Source organism: Rattus rattus, chromosome 3, assembly GCF_011064425.1.
Source record: "Rattus rattus isolate New Zealand chromosome 3, Rrattus_CSIRO_v1, whole genome shotgun sequence".
In the NCBI taxonomy this organism is placed as follows: domain Eukaryota; kingdom Metazoa; phylum Chordata; class Mammalia; order Rodentia; family Muridae; genus Rattus; species Rattus rattus.
The window spans coordinates 207,133,246-207,160,421 of NC_046156.1; the positions used below are offsets into that span (position 1 = coordinate 207,133,246).

The 27,176-nt window shown below is 37.0% G+C and overlaps 1 protein-coding gene across 2 annotated transcripts in view; it reads right to left on the minus strand.

Annotated features, from left to right (window-relative positions):
* The window catches only part of Edil3 (EGF like repeats and discoidin domains 3), a 498,350-nt gene that overhangs the window by 172,712 nt on the left and 298,462 nt on the right, over positions 1-27,176 (minus strand). For both annotated transcript variants that reach the window (XM_032899069.1, XM_032899068.1), the window contains one exon: positions 15,806-15,987. In XM_032899069.1, the coding sequence (XP_032754960.1) occupies positions 15,806-15,987 (182 nt within the window). The remainder of the gene's footprint in view (positions 1-15,805; positions 15,988-27,176) is intronic.

Below are 27,176 nucleotides of genomic sequence, written 5' to 3' on the forward strand. Positions count from 1 at the left end.
GAGAAAGAGTGTGTGTGTGTGTGTGTGTATGTATGTGTATGTGTGTGTGAATGTATGTATGTATGTATGTATGTATGTATGTATGTATACCTGTATGTATGTAATATGTGCCTCCACATGCCAGAGAATATTTGTTGGAGCCAAAGGACAGTTCATTGGTGTCAGCTCTCTTCCTCCTTCATATAAGTCCCAGTGATCTAATCAGACCATCAGAATTGGCAGCAAGGACTCTTACCTACTGAGCTATCTAGCGGACTCCAAACATTCACTTATTTTAACATTTCAGGAATGAAACATAAATGAGGCAAGCAAAAGTATAACTTGCTCTTTTTTGGTGCAGGTCTTAACTGGCAGTCTTCTCCATAACTAACTTACAGGTTTCCTTCATACTTCTCCATCACTGTCTGTGAAAGGAGTTAACAGTGCTCAGGAAGGAAATGCTGGTCATTGGGTTGTAATGAAGTTCCTCTGCCTAGAAGATGGATGAGACTCTGGTGATACATTGCACCATATATGCTGGCAGTGGTATGTTACATGTAACTGAACAGACTGAGGCAAGTTGTTTGGGTATTGTTAGAATCCTTGAATGTTGTATGATTACCATGGGAGATAAATCATATATCTATTATGTTCCATAATCCCTATTTTTCAGTAATCAGTCATACGAATCCATTACCAGTTCTTTCACAGTGTTATGAAAATGGATTTAAAATTGGCGAAAACATGATGGTTTTCCATCAGATGATTTCTGTATAGGAGAGAGATGGACAGTAAGGAAGTGCAAAGTCTTTTAACTGATACTATGGACATGCGTGTGATGATTAGACTGTTTTGTAGCACTCTCAGCCCCACTGTTACACACTAAAAACAAACAAAAATGAAATAAAGGGAGAGAGGGAAGAGAAGAAGGAGAAGAGAGACATACACACAGAGACAAAGAGGGGCAGAGAGACACAGAGAGGCAGGGAAAGACAGAGATGGGGAGAGAGAGAGAGAGAGAGAGAGAGAGAGAGAGAGAGAGAGAGAGAGAGAGAGAGAAAGACCAACAAACAATTTGCAGCCAGGAAACATAATATAATGTGTTAAAGTAACTTTCAGTTGTGTTGAAAAATTCTCTTTGGTATACTGGTTTTTTTTTTTTTTTTCATTAATACAAAAGAACCAGGAGTTATCTAGGAACATTAACTATTCCAGAACTAATATCTAATACCAAGTCACCTACTGAGGATAAAGTTAAACTCTTCATAACTAATTACAGAGCACTACGTAGTAACCTACTGACACTAATGCTGTGCACACTACCAGCAAACGCTCTGGCAGACTCTCCCTGCTGCTTGACGGTCTCTTCATTGCACTGTTCCTCCTTTCCCTTCCTCCCTCTCAAGTCAGAGCTCTGGGATTCCAAGGCAGTGAAACCAGGATCCACTGTCACACTCAATCAAATTTGTCCTTTTTAAAAATTTTATCTGTTATCTTAACTGAAGCAGAAAAAAACCACGACAAAACAAACAAATAAACAAAAAACGATGCTTTCCAGGGGGATGCAATCTTTTTACAACATAATGTGACGATGACAGATAACCGGTCTGAAAAGCATTCACGGTGAGGTTATTAAAATCCTGAGTGCATTAAAATATAGGAAATGACTTTCTTTTACACTTACATAAAGTAGGATTCAAGAGACGGAAGCATATTAAGACCATAGCTACAACTTTTGGAAGTAAAATAGATTATTTAAAACTGAAAAGAGCCAATCTACTTTAATCAGTGTTAAAATACCAGTACAAACTCAGAGGCAAAAAGTAAATTAGTTTCCAAATGGAATTCTAAGTATTATATCATATTTTCTCCCTACACACATATCAACATGTAGCAATATACTTAGGCAATGAAAATGATCCTGGGAATTTCTTCACATTCCAGGAATATGCTTACTTCAACCTAAGGTTTGAAAAAGTACTGTTAAAAAAGATGTTTGCAGAAGATAAAATGCTGTGTTTTTGGTTTAAGTTACTGAGCTATAAGAGACAAGTTCAGGTATTTTATCCTGTTAGCGTTCTTTCTTTGTTTTTTCATCTCAATACTCAGAGTTTTCCCCAACTTCCTGGAAAGGTACTATGGATTGAATCCAGGGCGCAGGCAAGCACTTGACTACTGACTATAATGCTAACTTCTTACTCTAAGTCTCCCAGGATAACCTCAAAGACAGAAGCCAAGACTTCCAAGACTGGGTGACTCAGGACATCTTAAAGATAAGCATTGCATTTCTTTGTTTTAGTAACTGATATAGTAAATCACAACATCAGAACATCTGTTCAGTAAATGTTTATTAATAGTATGAATAAATGAAATGCTAGAAGTTTGATACCCAAAATTACCTCAAAGGAAAAAAAAGGAAATGAAGGAAATGAAACACTATTACATATTCCCAAAAAATGTATAGGAATAAAAAAAAAGAATCTTAAAAATAAATAACAAGTAGTTTGCCTAGGTTTAGTTAGCAAAAACTGCAAATGGTTAATAGAAATGTTTTAGATTTTTAAATGAAAGATTCTAAAAGGCTAAGATATACTACTTTGTTCAAATTTCCTATTTCTAAGACATGATTAGGAAATATCAATTCATATCCTAGGGTGTTAATTATCTGAAGTGTGATGTGGCTGCAATTAAATAGCTCAAAAATATAAGTGAAGAGTTGGAAGGTCAAAAAAATTTATAAAAATAAAATAAAAATGTGAATTACAGTTATAGTACCAACCCTTTAAATCGGAAGGAATTATGAACATTGTGGTGCCATCAATGATTAAATGCTCAGCATGTAAATTTAAATTGGCAATTTTAATTTTATCAAGACAAAGAAGAAACTTAAATTGCATACTAAAAATTAGTATATTATGTCATACACATGAACATTAGGAGAACAGTGCATTTATAGGTGGATTTAACAAAATATTCAAAAGCTTCACTTGAAATACTGAATACAAATAAGAGAATCAAGAAACAGGAGAATTTAATAAAGAATTCTCCAACACACAGATAATTTAGTACCTAGTGAGAGTCAGTCTTTTAAGTATGAGTTTTAGCTAATTGATAATTTCTTTTTAGAAAAATAACATGAAATAAGATACTCTTAAGAAAACAATAATGAAATATGTCCCCTCAGCATACTTAATCTCTGCATATTAAATAACAGTAAAGAAGCTTTAGTTTTAACTCATTGTGTGCAGGTGACCTTTCCTCTACAAAACATGTTGCATTTGCGTTTGCTGATTTATATCAAGTTCATTACCAACTTCACATAAAAAAATTATATTATCTTCATTGTAATTAACATATTCCTCTTAGAAGTAAGATAAATCTGAATTCTGTTTAAGAAGATCAGCTCATCTTTAATCTAAATCTTCCTGAGCAGAACATTTTCTTGTTCCATTCAATTATTGCTTTCCTAGGACAACGGATATATAAATATCTTACTTTGAAAGAAAGAATAATGTGTTATGTTAAGTACACAATAAACTGGTCCAAAAATAGAATGAAATATTTTTCATAAAAATGATGAGTGTAGCCTCCCTCTCACATCCAGAGACAGCTTGATTCCCAGGAGCTCCAATACAACTAGCATCATAGGTGAGAGACTCCCTACCCCCAATACCTGGACTAACAGGGATCCTCAAGGGACTCAACAAAGGCAGGCATTATCTAACCTGCTATGCCAGAGACACATGTTCCTCCTTGCCCACAACTCAGTCCAAGGCACTGCAGACCTTCTCCCACACCTAGAGACAGCTTGACTCCCAGGAGGTCCATCATAACCAGGCTCACAGTCTCACAGGAGGAACAGGGTACAGTAAGAAATAGCAAGGACAGTTAACACCTGAGATAACCAGATGGCAAAAGGTAGGCATCAGAGCATATGCGGCAGAAACCAATGCCACTTGGCACCATCAGAACCCAGTTCTACTACTACAGCAAGCCCTGGATACTCCTGAAAAGTAAGACTCTGACCGAAAATCGCATCTCATGAAGATGATAGAGGACCTTAAGAAGGACATAAATACCTCCTTCGAGAATTACAAGAGAAAACAAGTAAATAGGTAGAAGCCCTTAAAGAAGAAACACATAAATTCCTTAAAGAAATACAGGAAAAGACAATCATGCAAGTAAAGGAATTGAATAAAATCATCCAGGATCTAAAACTGGAAATAAAAACAATAAAGAAATCACAACGGAGGACAACTCTGGAGATAGAAAGCCTAGGAAACAGATAAGGAATCACACATACAATTATCATTAACAGACTACAAGAAAGAGAAGAGAGAATCTCAGGTGTAGAAGACACTACAGAAAACATTGACACAAAAGCCAAGAAAATGCAAAGTGCAAAAAGCTCCTAACCAAAAACAGCCAAGAAATCCAGGACACAATGAAAAGACCAAACCTAAGAATAGGAATAGAAGAGAGGAAGATTCCCAATGCCAAGGGCCAGGAAACATCTTCAACAATATCATAGATCAAAACTTCCCTAACCTAAAGAAAGAGATGTCCATAAATATACAAGAAGCCTATAGAACTCCAAATAGAATTGACAAGAAAAGAAATTTCTCTGATAATAAAATAATCAAAACACCAAGTGTACAGAACAAAGAAAAATATTCAAAGTTGTATGGGGAAAAGGCCAAGTCACATATGAAGGCAAATGTGTCAGAATTACATCAGACTTCTCAACAGAAGATCTTGGACAGTTGTCACACACACTCTAAGAGAACACAAATGCCAGCCAAGGCTACTATAATAACAAAACTTTCAATCACCATTAATGGAGAAACTAAAATATTCCATGAAAAAAAAACAAATTTAAGCAATATATTTCCACTAATCCACCCTATACAGGATAATAGAAGAAAAACTCCAACACAAAGTGGGAAACTACACTTAACAATAAACAAAGAAGTTCATCATCTCACAATAAATTCAAAAGAAGAGAACCACATAAACATAATATCACCACTAACAACACAAATAACAGGAACCAACAATCATTGTTCTGAAATATCTCAATATTAATGGACTTAATTCCCTAATAAAAAGACATAGTTTAACAGACTGGCTTAGTAAATCAGACCCAGCATTTTGTTTCATAAAGGAAACAAACATCAGTGCCAAAGACAAACACTACCTCAGACTAAAAGGGTGGAAAAAAATTTCCAAGCAAATGGGTCCTAAGAAACAAGCTGGAGTAGCCCTTCTAATATCCAATAAAATAGACTGTCAATGAAATATTATCAAACAAGATGTGGAAAGACAGTTTATAGTAATCAAAGGCAAAATTCACCAAGAAGAGCTCTCAATTCTAAACATGTATACCCCAAATGTGAGGGCATTTCCATTTTTAAAAGGAACATTACTAAATCTCGAAATACACATTGATCTTCACATAATAATAGTGGGAGTCTTTAATATCCCACTTTCCCCAATGGACAGATCATGGAAACAAAAACTAAAAAGGGACATAGTGAAACTGACAGAAGTTATGAACCAAATGTAATAATAATAATAATAATAATAATAATAATAATATATATATATATATACACAAACATTTCATCATAAAACAAAAGAACATACCTTCTTCTCAGCACCTCATGGTACGTTCTCCAAAATTGACCATATAGTCTGTCACAAAACAGGCCTCAACCGATATAAGAGGATTGAAATAATTCCATATATTCTATGAGATTACTGTTGACTAAGGCCCTTTTCAATAACAACAAAACAACAGAAAGCCCACAAACTCATGAGAACTAAATAACTCTCTAGTCAATGATAACATGGTCAGGGAAGAAGTGAAGAAAGAAATTAAAGTCTTTCTAGAATGAAAAAGAAGGCATAACATATCCAAATCTATAGGACATAATGAAAGTAGTGATAAGAGGAAAATTCAGAGCACTGAGTACCTTCATAAAGAGATTGGAGAGATCCTACACTAGCAACTATGAAAATTCTAGAACATATGAAAATTCTAGAACAACAACAACAACTACTACAACAACAACAAAACCACACCCAAAAGGAGTAGATGGGAGGAAATAATAAAACTCAGAGCTGAAATCAATCAATTAGAAACAAAGAGATCATATCATGTATGTTCTTTTGAGTCTGGGATTCCTCATTCAGGATGATATTTTCTAGTTTCATCCATTTGCCTGCCTGCCAATAAGTGGATATTACCCTAAACGTAACAAAATACTTAGTATATAACCCACAGAATTCAAGAAGTTAACAAACAGAAAGGACAAATAAAAATGTTTCAATGTTGCAGGGTACTGGGAAGAAGATAATCATGAGAAACAGAAGGTGGGAGGGATTGGGGCAGGAGAGGCGATGGGGAAGAGAAAAGGGGAACATGATCATGCATTGTGGTGGGAGCACAGGAGAGAAGCCCAGGAGGCCAGCAGAATGAATGGAAGTATGCAGCCTCAGAAGGTGAGAGGTAGAGAGACCCTGGAGAAAGTACCAGAGACCTTGGAGGTGAGGGACTCTTAGCATTCAATGGGAGTGACCTTAGATGAAGTGCTCAACAGGGTGGAGAGGGAACTTGAAGAGTGGATTCAGGAGATAGATAGGGCCTCAAGTGGATGGATGGATGGTGTTACCAACCCACAGTCAAAATTTCTAACCCAGAAGACTTCCTGTTTAAAAGAACTGTAGGGACAAAAATGGCGAAGAGAAAGAGGGCAAGGTGGTTCAGTGACCAATCCAACTTGAGGTCCACATCATGGGTAGATACCAAGGCCTGACACCATTACTGATGCTATGATGTGCTTATAGAAAGGAGCCAAGCATAACTGTCCTCTGAGAGGCCCAATCAGCAAATGACTGAGACAGACACAGATACTTACACCCAATCATTGGACTGTAAATGGGGACTTCTATGGTTGAATTAGGGGAACGATAGTATAAGAAGATGAGGAGGGCAAACACATAGGACGACCAGCAGTCTCAACTTATCGAGACCCCTGGGAGCTCACAGATACTGAGCCACCAACCAGGCTGCATACAGGAACTGGTCCTAAGCCCTCAACACATATACAACAGAGGACTTCCTGACCTGGCCTCAGTGGGAGAAGATACATGAGTTGTCTAGACTTAAGACCTGAAGGAGGGGGGAGGCATTCTCTCAGGGAAATGGGGAGGAGATATGGGGTGAAAAATTGTAGGAAGGGGGAGTTGGAGAGGGTGGGCAATGGCAGAACTGTAAATAAATACATAAATTAAAAATAGAAAGAGAAACAAATAGACCCATACAAGGAATCAGCAATACTAAGAGCTGGTTCTTTGAGAAAAATCAACAAGATAGACTAACCCTTAGCTAAACTAAAGGTCACAGAGACAGTAGCCAAATTAACAAAATCAGAAATTAAAAGGGAGCTATAACAACAGGTATAGAGAAAATTTAAAAATCATTAAATCGTACTACAAAAGGCTACATTCAACGAAACTGGAAAATTTGGATGAACAGGAAGATTTTCTAGACAGATACCATGTACCAAAGTTAAATGAGGATCAAGTAAATGTTATAAATTGTCTCATAACACCTAAGGAAATGGAAGCAGTCATGAAAATTCTCCCAACCAACCAACCAACCAAACAACACACACACACACACACACACACACACACACACACACACACACACACACACACACACACACACGTACAACAAAAACAAATAAGAAAGTCCAGGCCAAAAGATTTTAGTGCAGAATTTTATCAGGCCTTCAAAGAATACCTAATGCCAATACTCAAACTATTCCACAAAATAGAAACAGAAGGAATACTACCTCATTCATTTTATGACGACAAAATACCTGAGTCACACAAACATTGAGAACTTCAGACCAATTTCTCTTATAAATACTGATGCAAAAATATTCGATTAAATTATCAAAAACCGAATCCAACATATCAAAACAGTCATCCAACATGATCAAGTATGCTTCATTCCAGGAATGCAGGGATGTTTCAATATACTGAAATCCATTAACACAATCTATTACATAAACAAATTCAAAGAAAAGAATCACATTAGCATCTAATTAGATGCTGAAAAAGCCTTTGACAAAATACAACATCCCTTCATGTTAAAAGACTTAGAAACCTCAGGAATTCAAAGCACACATGTAAACATAAGAAAAGTAATATAAAACAAAACAACAACCAACATTAAATTAAATGGAGGAAACTTGAATCAATATCACTAAAATCAGGTACAAGAAAAGGCTGCTACTTTCTCTCAATTGATTCAATATAGTACTAAAAGTTCTACCTACAGAAACCAGACAACAAAAGAAGGTCAAAACGATACAAATTGGAGAAGAAGATATGAAGGTATCACTATTTGCTGATGCTATGATAGTATACATAAGCAATACCAAAATTCAACCAGAGAACACATACACTTGAAAAACAAGTTCAGTAATGTGGCTGGATGTCAAATTAACTCAAACAAATCAGTAGCCTTCCCCTACTCAAAAGATAAACAGGCTGAGAAAGAAATTAGGAAAACAAAACCCTTTACAATAGTCACAAATAATATAAAATATCTTGGGGTAACTCTAACCTAGCAAATCAAAGACCTCAGAAGAACAAAAACAATCTACAAATTCAATGCAATCCCCATCAAAATTCCAACTCATTTCTTCACAGAGATAGAAAGAGCAGTTCTCAACTTTATCTAGAATAACAACACAAAGCAAACAAAACAAAACAAAACAGGATAGCAAAATCAATTCTTAATAGTAAAAAAATCTTCTGGAGGAATCACCACCATCTGTGACCTCAAGCTTGTACTAGAAAACAATAGTGATAAAAATCAAATGGCGTTGCTACAAAAACAGACGGGTAGATAAATGGAATAAAATTGAAGACCCAGAAATAAACCCATACCCTTGTGTCACTTGATCTTTGATAAAGAAGCCAAAACCATCCAGTGGAAAAAAGACAACATTTTTAACAAGTTGTGCTAGTCTCACTGGCAACCTGCATGTAGAAGAATGCATACTGATTCAATATTTATTTCCTTGAACAAAGCTTAAATCCAAGTGGATCAAGAAGCTGAACATAAAATCAGATACACTAAATGTAATAGACAAGAAAGTGGGAAAGAGCCTTGAACTCATTGGCCAGGGGAAATTTCCTGAACTGGACACCAATAGCTCAGACTCTAAAATCAACAATTGACAAATGGGACCTCATGAAACAGAAAAGCTTCTGTAAGGCAAAGGACAGTGTCACTAGGACAAAATGGTAATCTACAGATTGGGAAACATCTTTACCAACCCTACATACAATAGAGGGCAAATATGCAAAGAACTGAAGAAGTTAGACTCCAGAAAACCAAATCAACCAATATAAAAATCAGTACTTGGACTTTCTAGTGCCTACTCCCTGTTCCCATTCCCCTACAGACCTTCTTTCAAAATCCTGACCCTCTGTACTTCTCCCCTATCTCCTTCCATATCTGAACTGGTCTCCCTTTTTCCTCACTCCCCTCTCTCCCTTGTTGTATTATGGGTATTCCAAGTCTTCTTTTTTTCATTTTTTTCTGGCTAATATCCACTTATCAGTGAGTATATACCATTTGTGTTCTGTTGTCATTGGGCTACCTCACTTGGAGTGATAGTTTCACTTTCCATCCATTTGTTTTCAAATTTTTGTCATTTTTCAAAATAGCGGAATAGTACTCCATTGCGTAAATGTACCACATTTTCTGTTTCCATTTCTCTGTTGAGGGACATCTGGGTTCTTCCAGCTTCTGGCCATTATAAACAAGATTGCTATAAGGGACCTAAGAGGTTCCCAAGACCCAATGGGGAGGACATTAGCCAAAATACCCAACAAACAGGAGATAGAACCTGTAGAAACCATATCTGGTGGACAGGCATGGCCTCTGGTTGAGGGATGGGGCCACCCACCCATCTCAAAAATATTAATACAGAATTCCTCCTGTCAAAAGGATATGCAGGGACAAAGAGGGGAGCAGAGACTGAAGGAAAGGCCACCCAGAGACTGCCCTACCTAGAGACACCAAACCCAGACACTATTGCTAAAGCCAAGAAATGCTAGGTGATGTGAATCTGGTATAGTTCTCCCCTCAGAGGCTCTGCCAGAGCCTGACCAATACAGATGCAGATAGCTGCAGCCAAATGTCTTACTTAACTCAGGGACTGCAATGGAAGTTAGGGCAAGCACTAAAGGAGCTGAAGGGGTTTGCAACCCCATAGGAAAAACAAGATCAACCAATCAGACCCCTCAGAGCTCCCAGGGACTAAGCTACCAACCAAAGAGTAAAAATATGGAAACCCAAGGCTCCAGCTGGATATGTAGCAGAGGAGTGCCTTATTTGGCATCAATGGGTGGGGAGCTCCTTGGTCCTACAGAGGCTCAACGACCCAGCCTATGAGAATGCTAGGGTGCTAAAGTGGGAATGGGTAGGCTCTGAGACAGGAGTGGGTAGGCAGGTGGCACAGCACCCTCATAGAGGCAGGAGAAGAGGGGAGGGAATGGAGGGTTGGTGGAGGGGAAACTGTGAAGAGGGATAACATTCAAAAAGTAAATAAATAAAATAACCAATAAAACCTTGGTATTGAGCTAAATAAAAATTCTCAACTGAGGAATCTCAAATGGCAAAGAAGCACCTAAAGTTCAACTTTCTTAGTCATTAGAGAAATGCCAATCAAAACAATCCTAAGATTCCACCTCACACTAGTCAGAATGGCTAAGATCAAAAACTCATGTGACAGCAGATGTTGGTGAGGATGTGGAGAAAGAGAAACACTCCCTCATTGCCTGTGGGATTGCAAACTGGTAAAACCACTCTAGAAAGCAATCTGAAGGTTCCTCAGAAAAATGGAACTAAATCTACCTGAAGGTCCAGCTATACCACTCCTAGGCATATACTCAAAAGATGCTCCAACATATACCAAGAACAGGGCCTCCACTATGTTCATAGCAACCTTATTTATAATCACCAGAGGCTGTAATTAAGCCAAATGTCCCTCAACAGAAGAATGGATACAGAAAATGTGGTATATTTACACAATGGAATACTACTTAGCTATTAAAAATGAGGACATTAGGAACTTGGCAGACAAATGGTTGGAACTAGAAAATATCATCCTGAGTGAGGTAACCTAGATTCCAAAAAACACACGTGGTATGCACTCATTGATAAATTGATATTAGCTCAAAGGTTCAGAAGACCCATGATACAACTCACAGAACATATGGAGCTTAACAAGAGGGAAGGCCAAAACATGGAGGCTTTAAAACTTCTTAGAAGGGGAAACAAAATAAACATGGTATGGAGAAGAAGGGAGGGACCTAAGTGCAAAGTGAAGGCTAAGAAGGGTTAGGACCCGATATGGGAAGAGGCAAGAGAGAAGTCCAGAGGGCCAGGAGAATAAATAGGAACAAGTATCAGTGCGGGTTGGGGAACTTGTGGAACCACTAGAAAGTCCCAGAGGTCAGGGATGGTAGAGGATCCTTGGACCCCATAGGGATGACCTTAGACAAAATACCTAATTGCAGGGAGATAGAACCTGAAGAGTCTATTTCCTGTAGATAGACATGGTTCCCAGTGGAGGGATGCGGCCACCACCCATCTCAAATTTTTAACCAAGAATTGTCTGTGTCTAAAGGAAATGTAGGGACAAAAATGGAACAGAGTCTGAAGGAAAGTCGATCCAGAGACTGCCCCACAATGTGATGATTTCCATCCCCTGACACCCTGACACCAAACTCCAAAACTATTGCTGATACCATGATGTGTTTGCAGACAGGAGCCTGCTTTGGCTGTCCTCTGAGAGGCTCTGCCAGCACCTGACTAAGACAGATGTAGATACTCATAGCTAACCATTGGTCTGAGCCTGAGGATCCCAATGGAAGAGTTAGGGGAAGGACTAAAAGAGCTGAAGGGAATTGTAATCCCATAGGAAGAACAACCAGTATCAATTAACCAGACCCCTCAGAGCTCCCAGGGATTAAGTCACCAACAAAAGAGTATACAAGGGCTGGTTCATGGCTCCTGCTACGAATGTAGCAGAGGAGTGTCTCATCTGGCATAAGTGGGAAGTAAGATGCTTGGCCCTGTGGATGCTTGATGCCACAGGGGGTACTAGAGGGGTGAGGCAGGAGTGGGTGGGAGGGTTGGGGAGCACCCTCATAGAGGTAAAGTGGAGGAGAAGAGCATGGGTTGGGAGTTGTGGAGGGGAGGCCAGGAAGTGGGATAACATTTGAAATGTAAACAAATGATTGATAAATTAAAAAAGAAAATATTTTAACTTAAAAAATGCTGAGTATATTTAAGTTTGGCCCAAGGAACCAACATTATACTCTACAAATTCTTCCTCAGCCATACTCATCGCCTCTTCATTCACAATAGCTAAGAAATGGGAAAAAGTTAAATATTCTTTAAGTAATGGGTAATGACAATGTGGTACATTTACAGCATATGATATATACTCAAAGATAAAGAAAACTAAAATGAAATTTGAAGATGGAAATATACTGGATGAATTAACCTAGACCCTAAAAACAAACAATCATGCTCTCTTCTTTGTGGATCCTAGCTCTAAATCTTTACATGTGAATGTTTATCCTGGAAAAGCCATTTAAGCAAGAAAATAATGGGAAATGATGGAAGCAAAGGGAAGGAGAGGAGGATATTAGGATACAGGTTCTATGGAAAAAATATGAGGAAATAGGTGCCGGACGTACCTAGGGAGGGAGAGAGAGGCAATACAGAGGAAGAGGGAAGAAAGGACAAATAGCACTAGGATGTTTGAAAAACCCATGGAAAATGATTTAGTTACACACACACACACACACACACACACACACACACACACACGCACATTAATCAAGGTACACAATTCAAGGTGATAAAGAGCTCTTAAAAAGCCATAGATTAGCCAAAATCCTAGTACGTTTGTCAGGTGACTTCACAAAACCCCTGAAATACAGTTTATTGCCTATGCCCTTGTTTCTTCCCAGAAACTGAAGATAAGACCTGACTGCTAAAGACACCTTGGGCAAGGACGTAGAAAAATCAAGCTCAGATCACCTTGCATGCCTCCTGCCTGAGGAGTAGCTTTTGTGGTTTTAGAAATGAGATGCAAGCTTCCAAGAGAGAGAGAGAGAGAAAAAAAAAAACACTGGCTCAAACTTGCTATACTATCTACAAGCCATGGAACCAAAATAATGACCTGAACTTCAAGATATTCCCAATTAGCTATAGCAGCATTTATGTCCTGGAGGTGACCAACAACCATTTAATTGGATTCAGGAGGAGAGAATACATGTCTGGTAATGGATGCTTAACCCAGTGCGTATGTGGCCGGCGAGGCCATGAAATTTGGAAAGAATCTTCTGCTACCAATTCCCTAAACCACTAGAGTTCCTAACTACATTCTCAATATTTATCTTTATACCAACAGGTAAGTTCAGTTTTCACCCCTCGTCGTTGACATTTATTTCTGAAACAAAGACTATTGTGGAAAGTCACAACTGGTCAAAAGACTAAGAACAACAATCCATTGAATGTCCAGACATGTTCAATACATATACCATGTGTCCAATACACTTACAGTTTTACAAGATTCCCATAAGGAAGAGTAGAACGATTCTGAGAACAAGAGTTTCAGAACATCTCATGGGAGATAATGTTTTCTTTATATGTCAAATAATCTGCACCCATAATATCTCAACAATATAGTTGTCAAAAAGAAGGAAGACCTGAAAGTGACCACACCAAGTTGCTTGTCTACATTGAGAGAGGATATCTTGCAAGACGCCATCCCTGGATAACGAGCTATTAGCAATTAACCATTGTGAAAGAGGGAGAATCAGTTTCCCCAAGGACTAGTTTCTAGATACGTTATCCAATACCGAGTGGCCAGCCATGAGCAACACAGATGGGCAACACAAAATAAAATCAACAAACTGTATTTCTAAACTATTATGCTTATATATGAAATTATTCAAATTAAAGAATAAAGGCCATGAATTGTGAAGCAATCAGATGGGAAGAATTGTAAAACAAATAAAATTGGTGGGTAATCATGTAAATATGAAACTCATTACTCATATATGAAATTTTCAAACTGTAAATAAACTTTAATTTGTATATTGTGTTTTATTTTAAATATAATTTTATGTTTAATGTGTACTTTTATATTTTATTCTTAAGGGTTATTTTATTGCAGTTCTATAGAAGTTTTTGAGACTGGACAAGTAGAAGGGCTAAAGTGTGTCTAGAAAGATCAGTATCAGATTATACATAGGTGTTTCATAATATATAAATTTTAAACCCTAAGTGGGTTTTTATTCATTTGCTGCCAACATGTTATAGATATAGTGTTGCTATAATCTGGTACTTTTTGTGCATAGGTAGCCACAGAGTGAAATAGTCTTGTAACTTCTGAGTTAATGTCAACAAATGCAGACCAACCTAAATTGACAAACAAAAAAAATGTACTTTATGCAACTGTTTATCTTTGTGACGATAAATGAGATGTAGCTAATGTACATATGAGACCCCAACAAAGACATCCACTGGAAGAATTTGGCTTAGTTGTGAAGTAGGAAAGTCTTTCTACTCAACGACAAAATAAATTTGTTGCTATTAATGATTGTAGATAAATCTTTAAATATGTTATACTTAATAATGTAAAATAAAATGTTTCATGCTTCTCTGATTCAAATTATGGTATAAAGATTATTTATCTAATAAAATTCTTTCAGAGGACTCCATGGCAACAAAATGTGGCAGAAACCATTTAGAATAACCCTACAGCATTTGCAAACTCTCACACTGGATTTAAATGAATTTCTCTAATAACGCACTTGTCTTGATTTTCTACATGCTATTTGCTAGATTCTTATGTACTGTCCTTGATTATGCTGTTCTTGAAAATCTAGACCAGTTGAAGCTATTTTCAAAATCACTTTATATCAAAAATTTCCTGACTTCATGTAGTTTCAACATGATTACCCTGATCCTCAGAATACTGGACTTTTCTCCCATTTAGCATCTGCTCCCATTTTGATTTGTTAGATAGTGACTATTTTAAGGAATCGCATAAAGAAAAGAATAACATTTCACAGAAATCATATCACCTTTTCTGTCTTCCTAATACAGCTAATTTCTGCTTTTACTTGAGTGCTCAGGAAGATTAAGTGGACAGAATATGGGTGATCAGTTTTGCTATGATGTTTCTTCTCCAGCAAAACATTTAATAGATCATTGCATTGTTTTCTTCTGTTTTAAGATCAGCTGGCCAATGAGGATATAGGGCGCGATGAATTAAAATTCTCTCATTTGTAAAAGGTGTTCCGCAGACAGTTGGATATTATCAAGATCTGATGTGCACTTTATATTTATTTGCTCATGGAAACTATTTCTCACAAAAACTACACAGATGAAATTGTTACTTTTTTTGTCTCAGAATCTGTTGCTAAATATTAACACATTATGAATAAACTTATGCAAATGATAAAAATCTCTTTCTTTAATATAACTTAAAAGAGTATATTTTTGCTAAACCTGCTTTCGTCTTGATTTTTTTTTACATTTTCAGACAGAGAATGTGCATGTTCTTCACATATTTTCAGAAATTTGAACCAGTTTTATTCTAAACTAAATCGTATTTTAAGTATAAGAAAGAATCACAGCCAATTCTCCATAATGTACTTCCATGATTATTCTGACATTTTGGGAAATGGCTTCGTCTGATCCCTCTGTTACCTGAATCCACGGCCATCTGTCATTTTCAGCAGCTGTCCAGGCATTTATAAGGCCCTTCTTATTAAGCCGAGCATAGTAGGGATACCATTTCTGGAGTCCAAAAAGAGCTCGGTGGGTAGATGATGCTGTGATTTGCTGGTTAGATATGATCCCACCTTCAATTCCCAATGGCCCAGAGCATTCTGGAAAGAAATCAGGAAAAAAAATATGTGTGTATCAGAAATCATAAGGGTGCCAGACTTTGCAACAAGAGTGTTTAAATAAGCTTACTTTGTACTCACAAACCATTTCAGTCCTGCCCAGCTGGCAGGTCTGTTACTGATTACCTCATTTACAAATAGTGATTGGTAGCTGTGACCCTCTCTGCTCTTTCTGCTATCTGTGCTTTGTAACTGGCTTCTAAAAATCTTATCTTTCCTATATTTTGATTTAGATTTGTGGAAGTATATTGTCTTAAATTGTGACTTATATCAATGAAAGCAACTTCTTTTAGAAAGCCTATACTGGATCCTTGACATAGAATTAAATCCTATTTCATATTTCATATTCACAGAGATTAGTAAGACTCAGGATTCTTTAGTGCTTAAGAAATATTTGTTGATAATTTTCTCTTGACAAGAAAACATTTGAATTTTGAGTCAAAATTACTGTGACACTAACGTTTTTCACTTTTACAAACTTTCCAACTTAAATGTGTATAAGTGAGTCATGCTTTCATAAAAACTCAATATAGAAATTTGTTGAAACTTATAATGGTTACTATGAAATCTAAAATATGGAAACAATATAGTTTGAATATTTTTATTAAAAGAACACATAGCTATGAACCAGAACATATGGCATTTTTATACTTAGAGTATGTGATAAACTTAAAATGGTATCTCAAATATTTTAAGTGAAAATTTACAATTCTGAATGCATAGCCCATGTATTTAAAATTTTAAGCATCTAAAAATTTTCTACAATTGTATAACTTGGAACTTTAAAAATTCCTAATACAAATTTAAATTGCTAAGATTTAAGATTAAGATAATATCATCTTATATTTCAAATGTGTTTAGTTCTTCAAATTAAAAATGAAGTTGAAGTCATAAAATAACACGACAAATATATATTTTACAGTTCACACAATTTCACTTATTTTAAACTTAGTTTTAAAGTTCAAAAGTAATAAAATGATAATATAGTAAAAACTTGTACTTGATTTTAAACCTTCATTAACATTCCATGTGCCCAAATTTTTATGATGCAGATCATAATTCTACTATGATATCTATTACAATGTGTTATATGAATCCATGAACCTGTGAATAGCGAACATTGCCAGTATTAATGTCAATATATATATATATATACATATATATATATATATATATATATATAAATCAGCTTGATTGGTGATGACTACCAAGATTAGTTTAGGTTTAAATAATTTAGTTACTTTATTAATTATGATTAATTTATTCCTTGTTGTTTCGCATTGGTCACAGTTTTCATTAAAAATGACCATATCATTTTCTAATCCTTGCTCAATCCATTAAACAGCTTTTTGAAAATTACTAAAATTTCTCAAATTGTCTTAAAACTTTAAGAATAAAAATATGGGTAAGTGGTTTATCACATTCTTTTGGAAAAAATGAGGTTAGAAATGTAAACTGGTTTCTTTGAAACGAACAACTAAAAATTCTTTTTTTCTGGTTTTTTTTTTTTTTTAGTTTTTACTGGATATTTTCTTTATCTATATTTCAAATATTATTGCCCTGCCTGGTTGTTTTCCCCTCCAGAAACTCCCCTATCCTGTCTCCCAACCCCTGCCTCTATGAGGTTGCTCCCCCACCTACCTGCTCCCTTCTGCCTCTCTGTCCTGACATTCCTCTACACTGAGGCATCTAGCCTTGACAAGACCAAAGGCCTCTCCTTCCACTGATGCCCTACAAGGCCATCTTCTGCTACATATGTGGATGGAGCCCTGTGTATTCTTTGACTGGTGGTTTAGTCCCTGGGAGCTCTGTGGTGTCTGGTTGGTTGATATTGTTCTTCCTATGGGATTGCAAATCCTCTCAGGTTCCTCAGTCCTTTCTATACCTCCTCCACTGGGGACCCAGTTCTCAGTCCAATGGTTGTTTGCAAGCATTCGCCTCTATATTTCTCAGGCTCTGGCAGGGCATCTCAGGAGACAGCAATATCAGGCTCCTGTTAGCATGCACTTTTTGGCATCAGAAATAGTGACTGGGTTTGGTGATTGCGTGTGGATTGGATCCCCATGTGTGGCAGTCTTTGAATGGCCTTTCCTTCAGTCTTTGCTCCATACTTTGTCTCTATATTTCTTCCTGTGAGTATTTTGTTCTCCCTTCTAAGAAGGACTGAAACATCTACACTTTGGTCTTCCTTCTCCTTGAGTTTCATGCTTTCTGTAAATTGTATCTTAGGTATTACAAGCTTTTGGGCTAAAATTGGTGAGTGCATATCATATGTTTTCTTTTGTGATTGGGTTACTTCACTCAGGATGATATTTTCTAGTTCCATCCATTTGCCTAAGAATTTCATGAAGTCATTTTTTAATAGCTGAATGAAAATCCATTGTGTAAATTTAACACATTTTCTCTATGCATTTCTCTGTTGAAGGACATCTGGGAGTTGTGTTACTTTCTCCACATCCTCACCAGCATCTGCTGTCACCTGAGATTTTGATTTTGTGCATTCTGACTGGTGTTAGGTGGAATCTCAGGGTTGTTTTGATTTGCATTTTCTTGATGACTAAGGATGTTGACTATTTCTTTAGGTGCTTTGCAGCCATTTAATATTCCTCAGCTGAGAATTTTTTTTAAAATTGTTATATCAACATAGAGTGCTCATTTTTGCATGCATTCGACCTGTATACCATTATCTTAAAGAAGTGTATGTCTCATTAAGAAGTCAATCATTCTTATAATTATAGTGTTAGGAACTGCATAGTAAACTAATGTTCATATTCATCAACACTAAACACTAGGAAACTTAAATAAATATTTATTCTGTGAACTTTTGTTTTCTTTCACATTTTAAGCCTTAAGAATTTTACAGATTTCATAAAGGGCTATGAAACATTCATGATTACTCTTAGTTGGGTTATAAAACCTGCAGGAGCCTAAGTTTTTGCCGAATATCAACATTATTTGGCTGTAGTTCTGTGTATAAGGTTGAGAACCTGTGTGGTGTAGATTATACCTATTTTTTTAGGGATGTACAAATACATATACATTTTTGTACATGAGATTTTTTAATGAAAAAAGAAGTTATGAATCTGACAGAGGAGGTAGGGATATATCAGAGGGTTTGAATGAAGGAAACACAAGTGGAGAATAATTTAATTGTATCAAACATTAAAAAGTAATTACTGAAAGAAAAACACCATTAAAAGAGTCTCAATGACCCTTTTGTTCTTTGTATAATGTTTGGATACTAAGATGTTGAAGGCAGAGAGGTTCTTTACTGCAGACTGTTTATATTAAACAACTAAAGAGATTGGTACTGTTGCAGGGCCTATCCTGATCAATTAAAATCATGGCAGCCTTAACAAGAGCTGAATGGAATTTAGGAATGCACATTTAAAGAACTTATACCATTTTGGATAGTGTTTTTGGCACTCTGAAAAAAAGAGTCTAGATTTTCAATCATACTATCCAGTGGGTCCTTTTAATTATTACTCTTAAACTACCTACTCTGTCTATTAGGCAACACACCAGCAAAATTCACTGTGAACTTTCAAGTTATCATAAGAAGAATACAAAGAAATGATGTTCATTTTGTTACTATCACATTTTTAGTTCTTTCACATTTGTCAGTTGACTGTGTGAAGAAGTTAAATTAGTTTAATTTAAGGGTGGACCCCAGGGTACCAAGGAAATTCTACTCATTGTTTGCCATCTTCATTTAAGTTTCATAAAACAGGTTCTGAAGATCCATCAATTCTGTGTTCACCACCTTTAGTCAGTTCAGTGTGGTGATTTGTAGATATGGTCCCCATAAACCAATGTGTTTGAATGCTTGACTTATAGGGAGTCTCACTATTAGCAGGTGTGCACTTATTTGAGTGGGCATGGCCTTGTTGGAGGAAATGTGTCACTGATGAAGCAGGCTTTGAGGTCTTTTCCTATGTTCAGACTCTGCCTAGTGAGGAGGAGACCATCCTCCTGGCTGCCAGCAGAGGATAATCTCCTTCTAGCTGCCTTCAGATCAAGACATAGACTCTCTTGGATCGTCTAGCGCCATGTCTACCTGCATGCTGCCACGATTCCCACCATGATTATAATGGACTGAACCTCTGAAACTCTAAGCCAACCCTAGTTAAATGTTTTCTTGTGATCATGATGTGTCTTCACAGCAATGAAGTGTAAGACAATTGGGAACAGACATATGCAGTAGAATTCTTCACATTTTGGATGCTCAGTGATTGCAATATTGAAGGCAAATTTCTGCTTAAATATCTTCACTTGTTTCTTGAAACCAGCATAGTTCATAGTGGTAGCTAATTTAGACTTCATAACTTTTTAAAGTTTATGTACTATAAAAAACAGGAAGCTGTGGCTTCCAACCTATGACAACCTCTCATTAGTCGCACAGTCATTCATTTGAAAACAAAAATTTTAAAATTTATGCTCATATTTTATATTCATAAAGGATTTGTGTCTATTAAGTATTTTTAAATGGGGGAGCACATTTTAATGTCATTTATAAGCATTGCTTTTACCAATCTGCAAATCCATATTGCTGGCTTTCTTCAGAATAATCTTTTACAACATTTGCATTTCTACTATGTCACTTACATATATAAGAAAATCTAGCACTATAAACTAAATTGTGAGGAATTGTTCAATTAAGTCTGAATCTGAAAGGTAACATCTTATTTTCTCCATGTTAATTATCCTTGATGATGTTTTCTTTAACTTTTAAAAAATACTATACACACACAGACAGACATGCTCACACACACACACACATACACACACACAGAGAGAGAGAGAGAGAGGTATGTGTGTGTGCGTGTGCGTGTGTGTGTTGTCTCTGTGTGTTTGTGTGTGTGTGTGTGTGTGTGTGTGTGTGTGTGTGTGTGTGTGTGTGTGTATGCATGGTGGCTACAGAAGTCCTCTCCTAGAACTGGAGTTCCAAATAATTGTGTGCTATCTTGTAGGTGCTGGGAATAGAAGCTGGGTCCTCTTTAAGAACAGCATGTGTTTCCTAACTGCTGAATCATCTCTCCAAACTCATGTTATTTTTCTACTTGAGATTATGATTAAACTCAATCTATGGGTTGTGGAGGTGCTAAGAGTAAAATATGACTTTCATTTGTAAATACATTGCATTGTTCTATAATGTCCTTAAGCTTTCATTTTAGCTGGATCCCAGTTGAAGAGATTCTGGTCTTTAGTCCTCTTTAAACAGCACTAGAACTATCCACTACAACATCTTTCTATGCATAATTGCTCAATAAATAGGTGCTGAACACAGCTACTGAAGCATTTTTTGGTAAACAGGAAACTGATGAGCAAATTCAAACCTTGCATGTACCCCACAAGGACACATTGTCACAATAACAGCTTCCTACCCTAATGATGGGGATCACAAACAAATGGATGTCATCATCATAAACGGTTAAGAATCTAATTTTCTTTAGCCTGTGCTCCCCACTGCCCTATTAAATGCAACAGTATAATAATAAAGGAAGATGTTACAATTCAAAATGAAAATGTTTATAGACCTAAGATTAAGTGACCTTAGGCAATTCAGAGCAAGATGCTTCAAATATATTATGGGTGTATTGCCATCACTACTAGAAAACAAAAACAAAATATGCAACAGTAATTCTTAAATAGCTCATAGAATGACAACTCTGTGTTTGAAGGTCACACCCGACTGAGTGTTTGCACAAGATATTCAGTGAACTTCTTTAAAGGAGAAAAGAGGCATCACACTACTTCATAACTGAGGAGACATGGAAAAAGAAGCGAATCCTATGAAGATGGATATGGAACATAGAGTGATTCTTCAGAGATTATGTTTCTTCCACTGCTGCTTTATTTGGGGAAATCACATTCTCTTCAAAGAGGATAGTGGAATGAACACCAAGGGAATACAAAGAATATTGCTAGGGCCTATAGATATAAAAGTGCTCACAGAATGAGATGTACTGAAATAGTAAGTGTGAGAATGACAGTTAGGTCCAGAGGTGACTGTTGAAGGAAGAGGGTGGTCCCAGAGACTACTGTGCACTAGCATTCGCCAAAGCTTTAAAACGTTAGCTGGACACAGTCAGTGGCCTGAACCCTGCTAATTTGTTACAAATAGGATGATGGCTGATTCTCAAATCAACTTTGTATAAGTTAGAATCACCGAAGTACAGAGCCTCGACTGAGGAACTGTTCAGATTGCCTTAATTGCCATACCAACACCCATTCCGGATAGAGTTCACATCTTTTGGTAGCAGCCCAGATGACAAAGGACGATGAATGGAAGGAGGATTATTCATTTCACCTTTTGGTCACTTGGCCTGCCCTCTTGCTGACAAGTTCATTGGACTTGATGCCACTGCTGCTGATACAGATTCCTTCTCCAACATAGATCTAGAATTCTAACTTGCTAGTGACAACAAAGCTCCAGTAGTTCTCCAGAAACCTCCATGTTTGCAACACAAGATTGGGACTAAGGCATCTAGCCTCATGAACTCATATGTGTGTGTGTGAATATATATTGTTTGAATACATATTTCTGAATGCATACATATATATGATACCTATTCATTCTATTAATTCTTCTCCTTTAGAGAAACCTGATGAACTTATCATAGACCAATTCAAGTTTGACTCATTTACTGAACTCCTGTTATGTGCTTATCTGTCTAAAATCCATCTACTCTTCATTAATTGGACAAGCTTTTGAGAACACATATCCATTTAAAGGCTGCAACATGCTAGGTACTTTCTTAGGTTGTGTCCATACAATAGAATGAACAAACCATAAAAAAAACCAACTTTGTTCTCAAAGAATTAACATCTTTTGTGGTAATATGAACTATAAACAAATAAATGACAAGAAATGATTACAACCTGGGAAGTACTATGAGAGAAAAGAATAGGAGTTATCAAGACTATTGACAGTGATTTAGATGATCAGAGGTAGACTTTCTGGAAGATGACTCTAAATGCAGTGACTGAAAAAGAAGGGAGAAGAAACTACTAAGTATCTTTACAGTCCTTCTTTTTCAGGAAGAATTTGGTTTCAGAGAAGAGCTCAAAATAAATTTTTATTTGTTGAGTGTAATGGGGTTATGTTGCATGAAGAGAATTGTTGGGAGAGGGAATCATAGCCCAGTCTTGGGTTTGAGGAAAATATTCCTGGAAAATATTGGGAGCTAGCAGAGAACTGAAGAAGAGATAGGTTGAGATGATAAGGGAAGTAGAGGTAATATGGTGTCACTAAAGCAGCATAGATTAGCAGGGAGTAGTGAAGAGCTGGCGGGAAGAAGTAGAGATACAAGACCGAAGAGTTTGCTTGTATCTGTGGTAGAGCTGTGAAATATTCTATGGCCATAGTCTCATTTCATGTTGACCATTCCTACTATAAAGTTAAGGAGATATTTATTAGAGATGACAGAATTATAATGAGATAGTTCATGTCCCAGTGGAAAAAATGGATATCCAAAAGGTGGTTAGCAAGAGGGACGAGTTATAAACTTTCAAAAGTAAGATTTGGTAGAACTAGTAATGATTTGTGACACAATGGTGGAGGGAGGAAGCAGACCCTATTGTCACAGGTTACACATGACAAAGATAGTGCCATCTTTATTGATAGGAACACATGTTGAACTTAACATATAAAACCATTAAACTTAATTCCTCTTAAGAAATGCAGCAAAGCTGATTACTACTGCTGGATTAATAGTGAATGACGCTGCTTTGTCTCACCTGCATACCCCACTGATCCAAATTCTTCCATCACCCAAGATACAGGGACAATGTTGAAAGGAAAAAACATGCTCTGATTCTCAAGCATGCTCCTGAGGCCTCCAAACCATGCGTCTTTATTGTGTCTGCGTGTCCACTGCACCAACAGGTGTGATTTAGGCTTTGTAAGCTGGGATCTTATTTCTCATCATATCTGCCATAAACTTAATGATAGCATAAAAGTATCTTTAGATGAAACTGTTGTTTTTAAAGAAAAGAGTTACTTATAAAATTTGTAAATTGTAGGAGTCATTGCAAAGTTTTATTTATGTAATTCATTTAAAATGAAGTCATTTTTATTTGTATGTTCTAAAGTTCAGAGGCCTCCTCTAAAAATTCTATATACTCTCAATGAGGAGGAAGAGCTTCAGTGAGACTGGTAGTGGGAGGATCTTCTCTTTAACAAGCTGTCAGCAGCATTATAAACGGCTTCTGAAGTACCCCATCAGAACGTCTATAGTAAGTTCAGCAGCAGTGTGATCAGAGCTGAATTCTGTAGCTAAACGGAGACTACAGGAGGGCAAATGCTAGTCTATATTTGCTGGCTGTGAGGTTCTGTTCATACATCCTTGTTCTGTGCTTGTTTTTGTCAGATATAATAATGCACCTAAATTAATGAACTCATTGAAGAGTGGAGACTTCAGCCCTCATTTACATAGTCCCTAAAATAACTATACTCCTCGTTGTCTGAATGGATTGGAAATGGCTCCTGACCCTAAGGCCTACTGTTTCGATGAACACCATTGAGCAAGAGAATGATGTCACCTGGCAGGTTGAACAGGAGCAGCTGAGCCAGCTGGGGCCACGATTCAAGTGTCCTCTCCCGAGTGTTGTACAATGTGAGGAGAATAGCTCCAGAGTAAAGTTATTCTCCTTTTGCAAACACATTCTGTGGAGTGTGGCAAGGAATGGTATATGCATTCTATCGATCTTGCAGCTGACAAGTAAGCAAAGCCTCAAGATGTCTGACATCTTGCTTTTCCCTGTGCTGATTAAGCCTTTCCAGTAAGTGAGATGCACGACTACATTGTAACGGGGATGCCGGGCTTTCGTTCGCTCCATCGCGGTATACAGGCACATCTTTAGAATGAAAGGATTTCAAATTACAGCCTTGGAAGAAACAAATCTGTTTTAAACATCTCCAGTCCTCTTTTCCTCTGGGCATCTTCTCATACAAGCCAATGCTCTGCTGTGCTTAGCATAGCATGGTAATTGTGCTGAGCGCGAGGACTGGTAAATAGATTGCTGCTGACCTCCAATTCTGCAGAAATTAATGCTGATTCAAATGGAAGCTCCCTGCTGTGCCACTTGTAGCAGAGCTTTCATTTATTCCTAGTATTTGTTTTATGCTCCTTGCCTTGAGACCTGGCCCTAAAGTGCTAAGAAGGGATCTAGACTGTTCCTTTTCTTCCATTTTGGCCAGAGAGTTAAAAGAATCTCGAAAGGTTTATTTTCTGAAGACACCCAATCCTCCAAGGCTTTGATTTGATTTCTCTCAATGTTATCATTTCCCTGGTTTTAGGAAGTAGTGTGAGCAGAAACAGGGCAAGAGGTGGAGGGAGGACAGGAGCCCAGAAGAAGACTTACCCCAGGGAAAGAGCATGAACATGTTGATTTGGCTGCAGGAGGCAGAGAGGATGAAAGTGACCTCCTAGGACATGGAGTGGGAACGCGAAGGTGCAGAGACACAGAGTAGCCTTTCCTGTACCCACCATTGACCAAGGCCCATTCCCGCTTCTCTTCTATCTAAAGCGCTCAGGGACGCTGTTCTATAAGAACCTTAAAGGGAAAGGTCTATTTCACAACATATGTTTCCCTCCACAAGCGAGAACTTATCTGCACTGGTGCACAAACCATACACCTCGGCAACTCTCCAGTACGACCACCACAACCGTTTTTTAATTAAGCTTATTTTGAGTCCATATGACATTCACATTTCTTTGTATCAGACGCATTGCTTAGTTCAGGCCTATGCTATTTTATTTTTCATAAACATGAGTGATGTGGTTCTATTACATGGGTCACTAAGAATTATTCCTCCAATTGCTATTAAGAGTTGTACTTACTTATTGTCACACATTGGAAACAGAGCAGGAAGTGCCCTTGTTAAAGGATGGGAAACAACTATTTGTGTATATTTTTTTCTATGAGACCAATGAATGAGATCATATACTTCTTAAAGCTCTGTCTATGTGCTATATACTTTTGAAACACACAGCACAATACCTTACAAATTTGCATCTTTCCATCTCCAGAGCTAATGTAAAAAAAGCTACAGCTTTTGGAATTATAGCTTTCTCCTTTCTTTGAAATGGAATAATTTGCTGAATATAGATATTATCACCCCAATACAGATATTATCACCCCAAGGATTCACCAGATTAAGTGGTTGACAAAATTAAAAAAAAAAAGATGCTTTTATTTTCTTCTGGGGCTTGAGAACTTACAATAAATAATAATAAAATTGGAGGTAGAGGAAATGCCAATTTAAAATGAAACCTACATAATATTATGGATTCAATTATCAGCTGTCTAGCTACTTGTTTTGTAAAGTGTGGGCATGCTTTTCTCACCTGCCTTACGTCAAGTCGATTATGATATATTATTAGTTTCAATTAACTAACTAAGGAAAATGTTAAGACTATGAATACATTGAATTATAACAGGAAATCGCCCTTTACTGTGCCTCAAAGCTAAAGTACATGTTTATTGAGGAGGCATGCTGGGTGTCCCATAAGTAGAAGAGTCCATGCTCCCTAGTATTCCCTAGTAACCAACATTCTTGCTGTGACAATTTATAGAACTTAGCACAATACAATGATAACCATCTCATCACTGCAAAGAGTGCTGCAGGAAGACAAAAAAAGTGTGTCCTAGTGTGTTTAGAGTGCACGCTTCTAAATCAGAAGCACAGCATGGGCTTTTAAGGTGATAGGCATGGTTTCAGGACCTGGTACTAAGAATAGCATTCGGAGTGAAGTATGCAGAAGAATAGCATTCGAAGTGAAGTATGCGTCTTTCCCCAGTTCTGAAGCTGACAGGATGGCAAGAAGCATCAGATACTCAAACTCCTGCAGCAAAACACCTGAAGATTTATACTGATTATTGCTTACTTGCAAAGAATACATCTTCACATACAGATTCAACAGTGGAAATAGGTCAAATTAAAATGCTAAAGGGGTATGGGGGAGAGCATGAATGGTGAGTGAAAATGGTCAACCTATGGTGAAGACACATTGTCACACCTCTGGTTTATTTTTATCTTTACTCAGATGTATATCAGGATGAGTTTTACAAAGCATTTCTTCTGTAGCTTAGCTATAAAGCAGTATTATTGGCAAACCAAGCAATGATTTTTATTCCTGAGATAAATCATAGTCCAAGTCTAATCA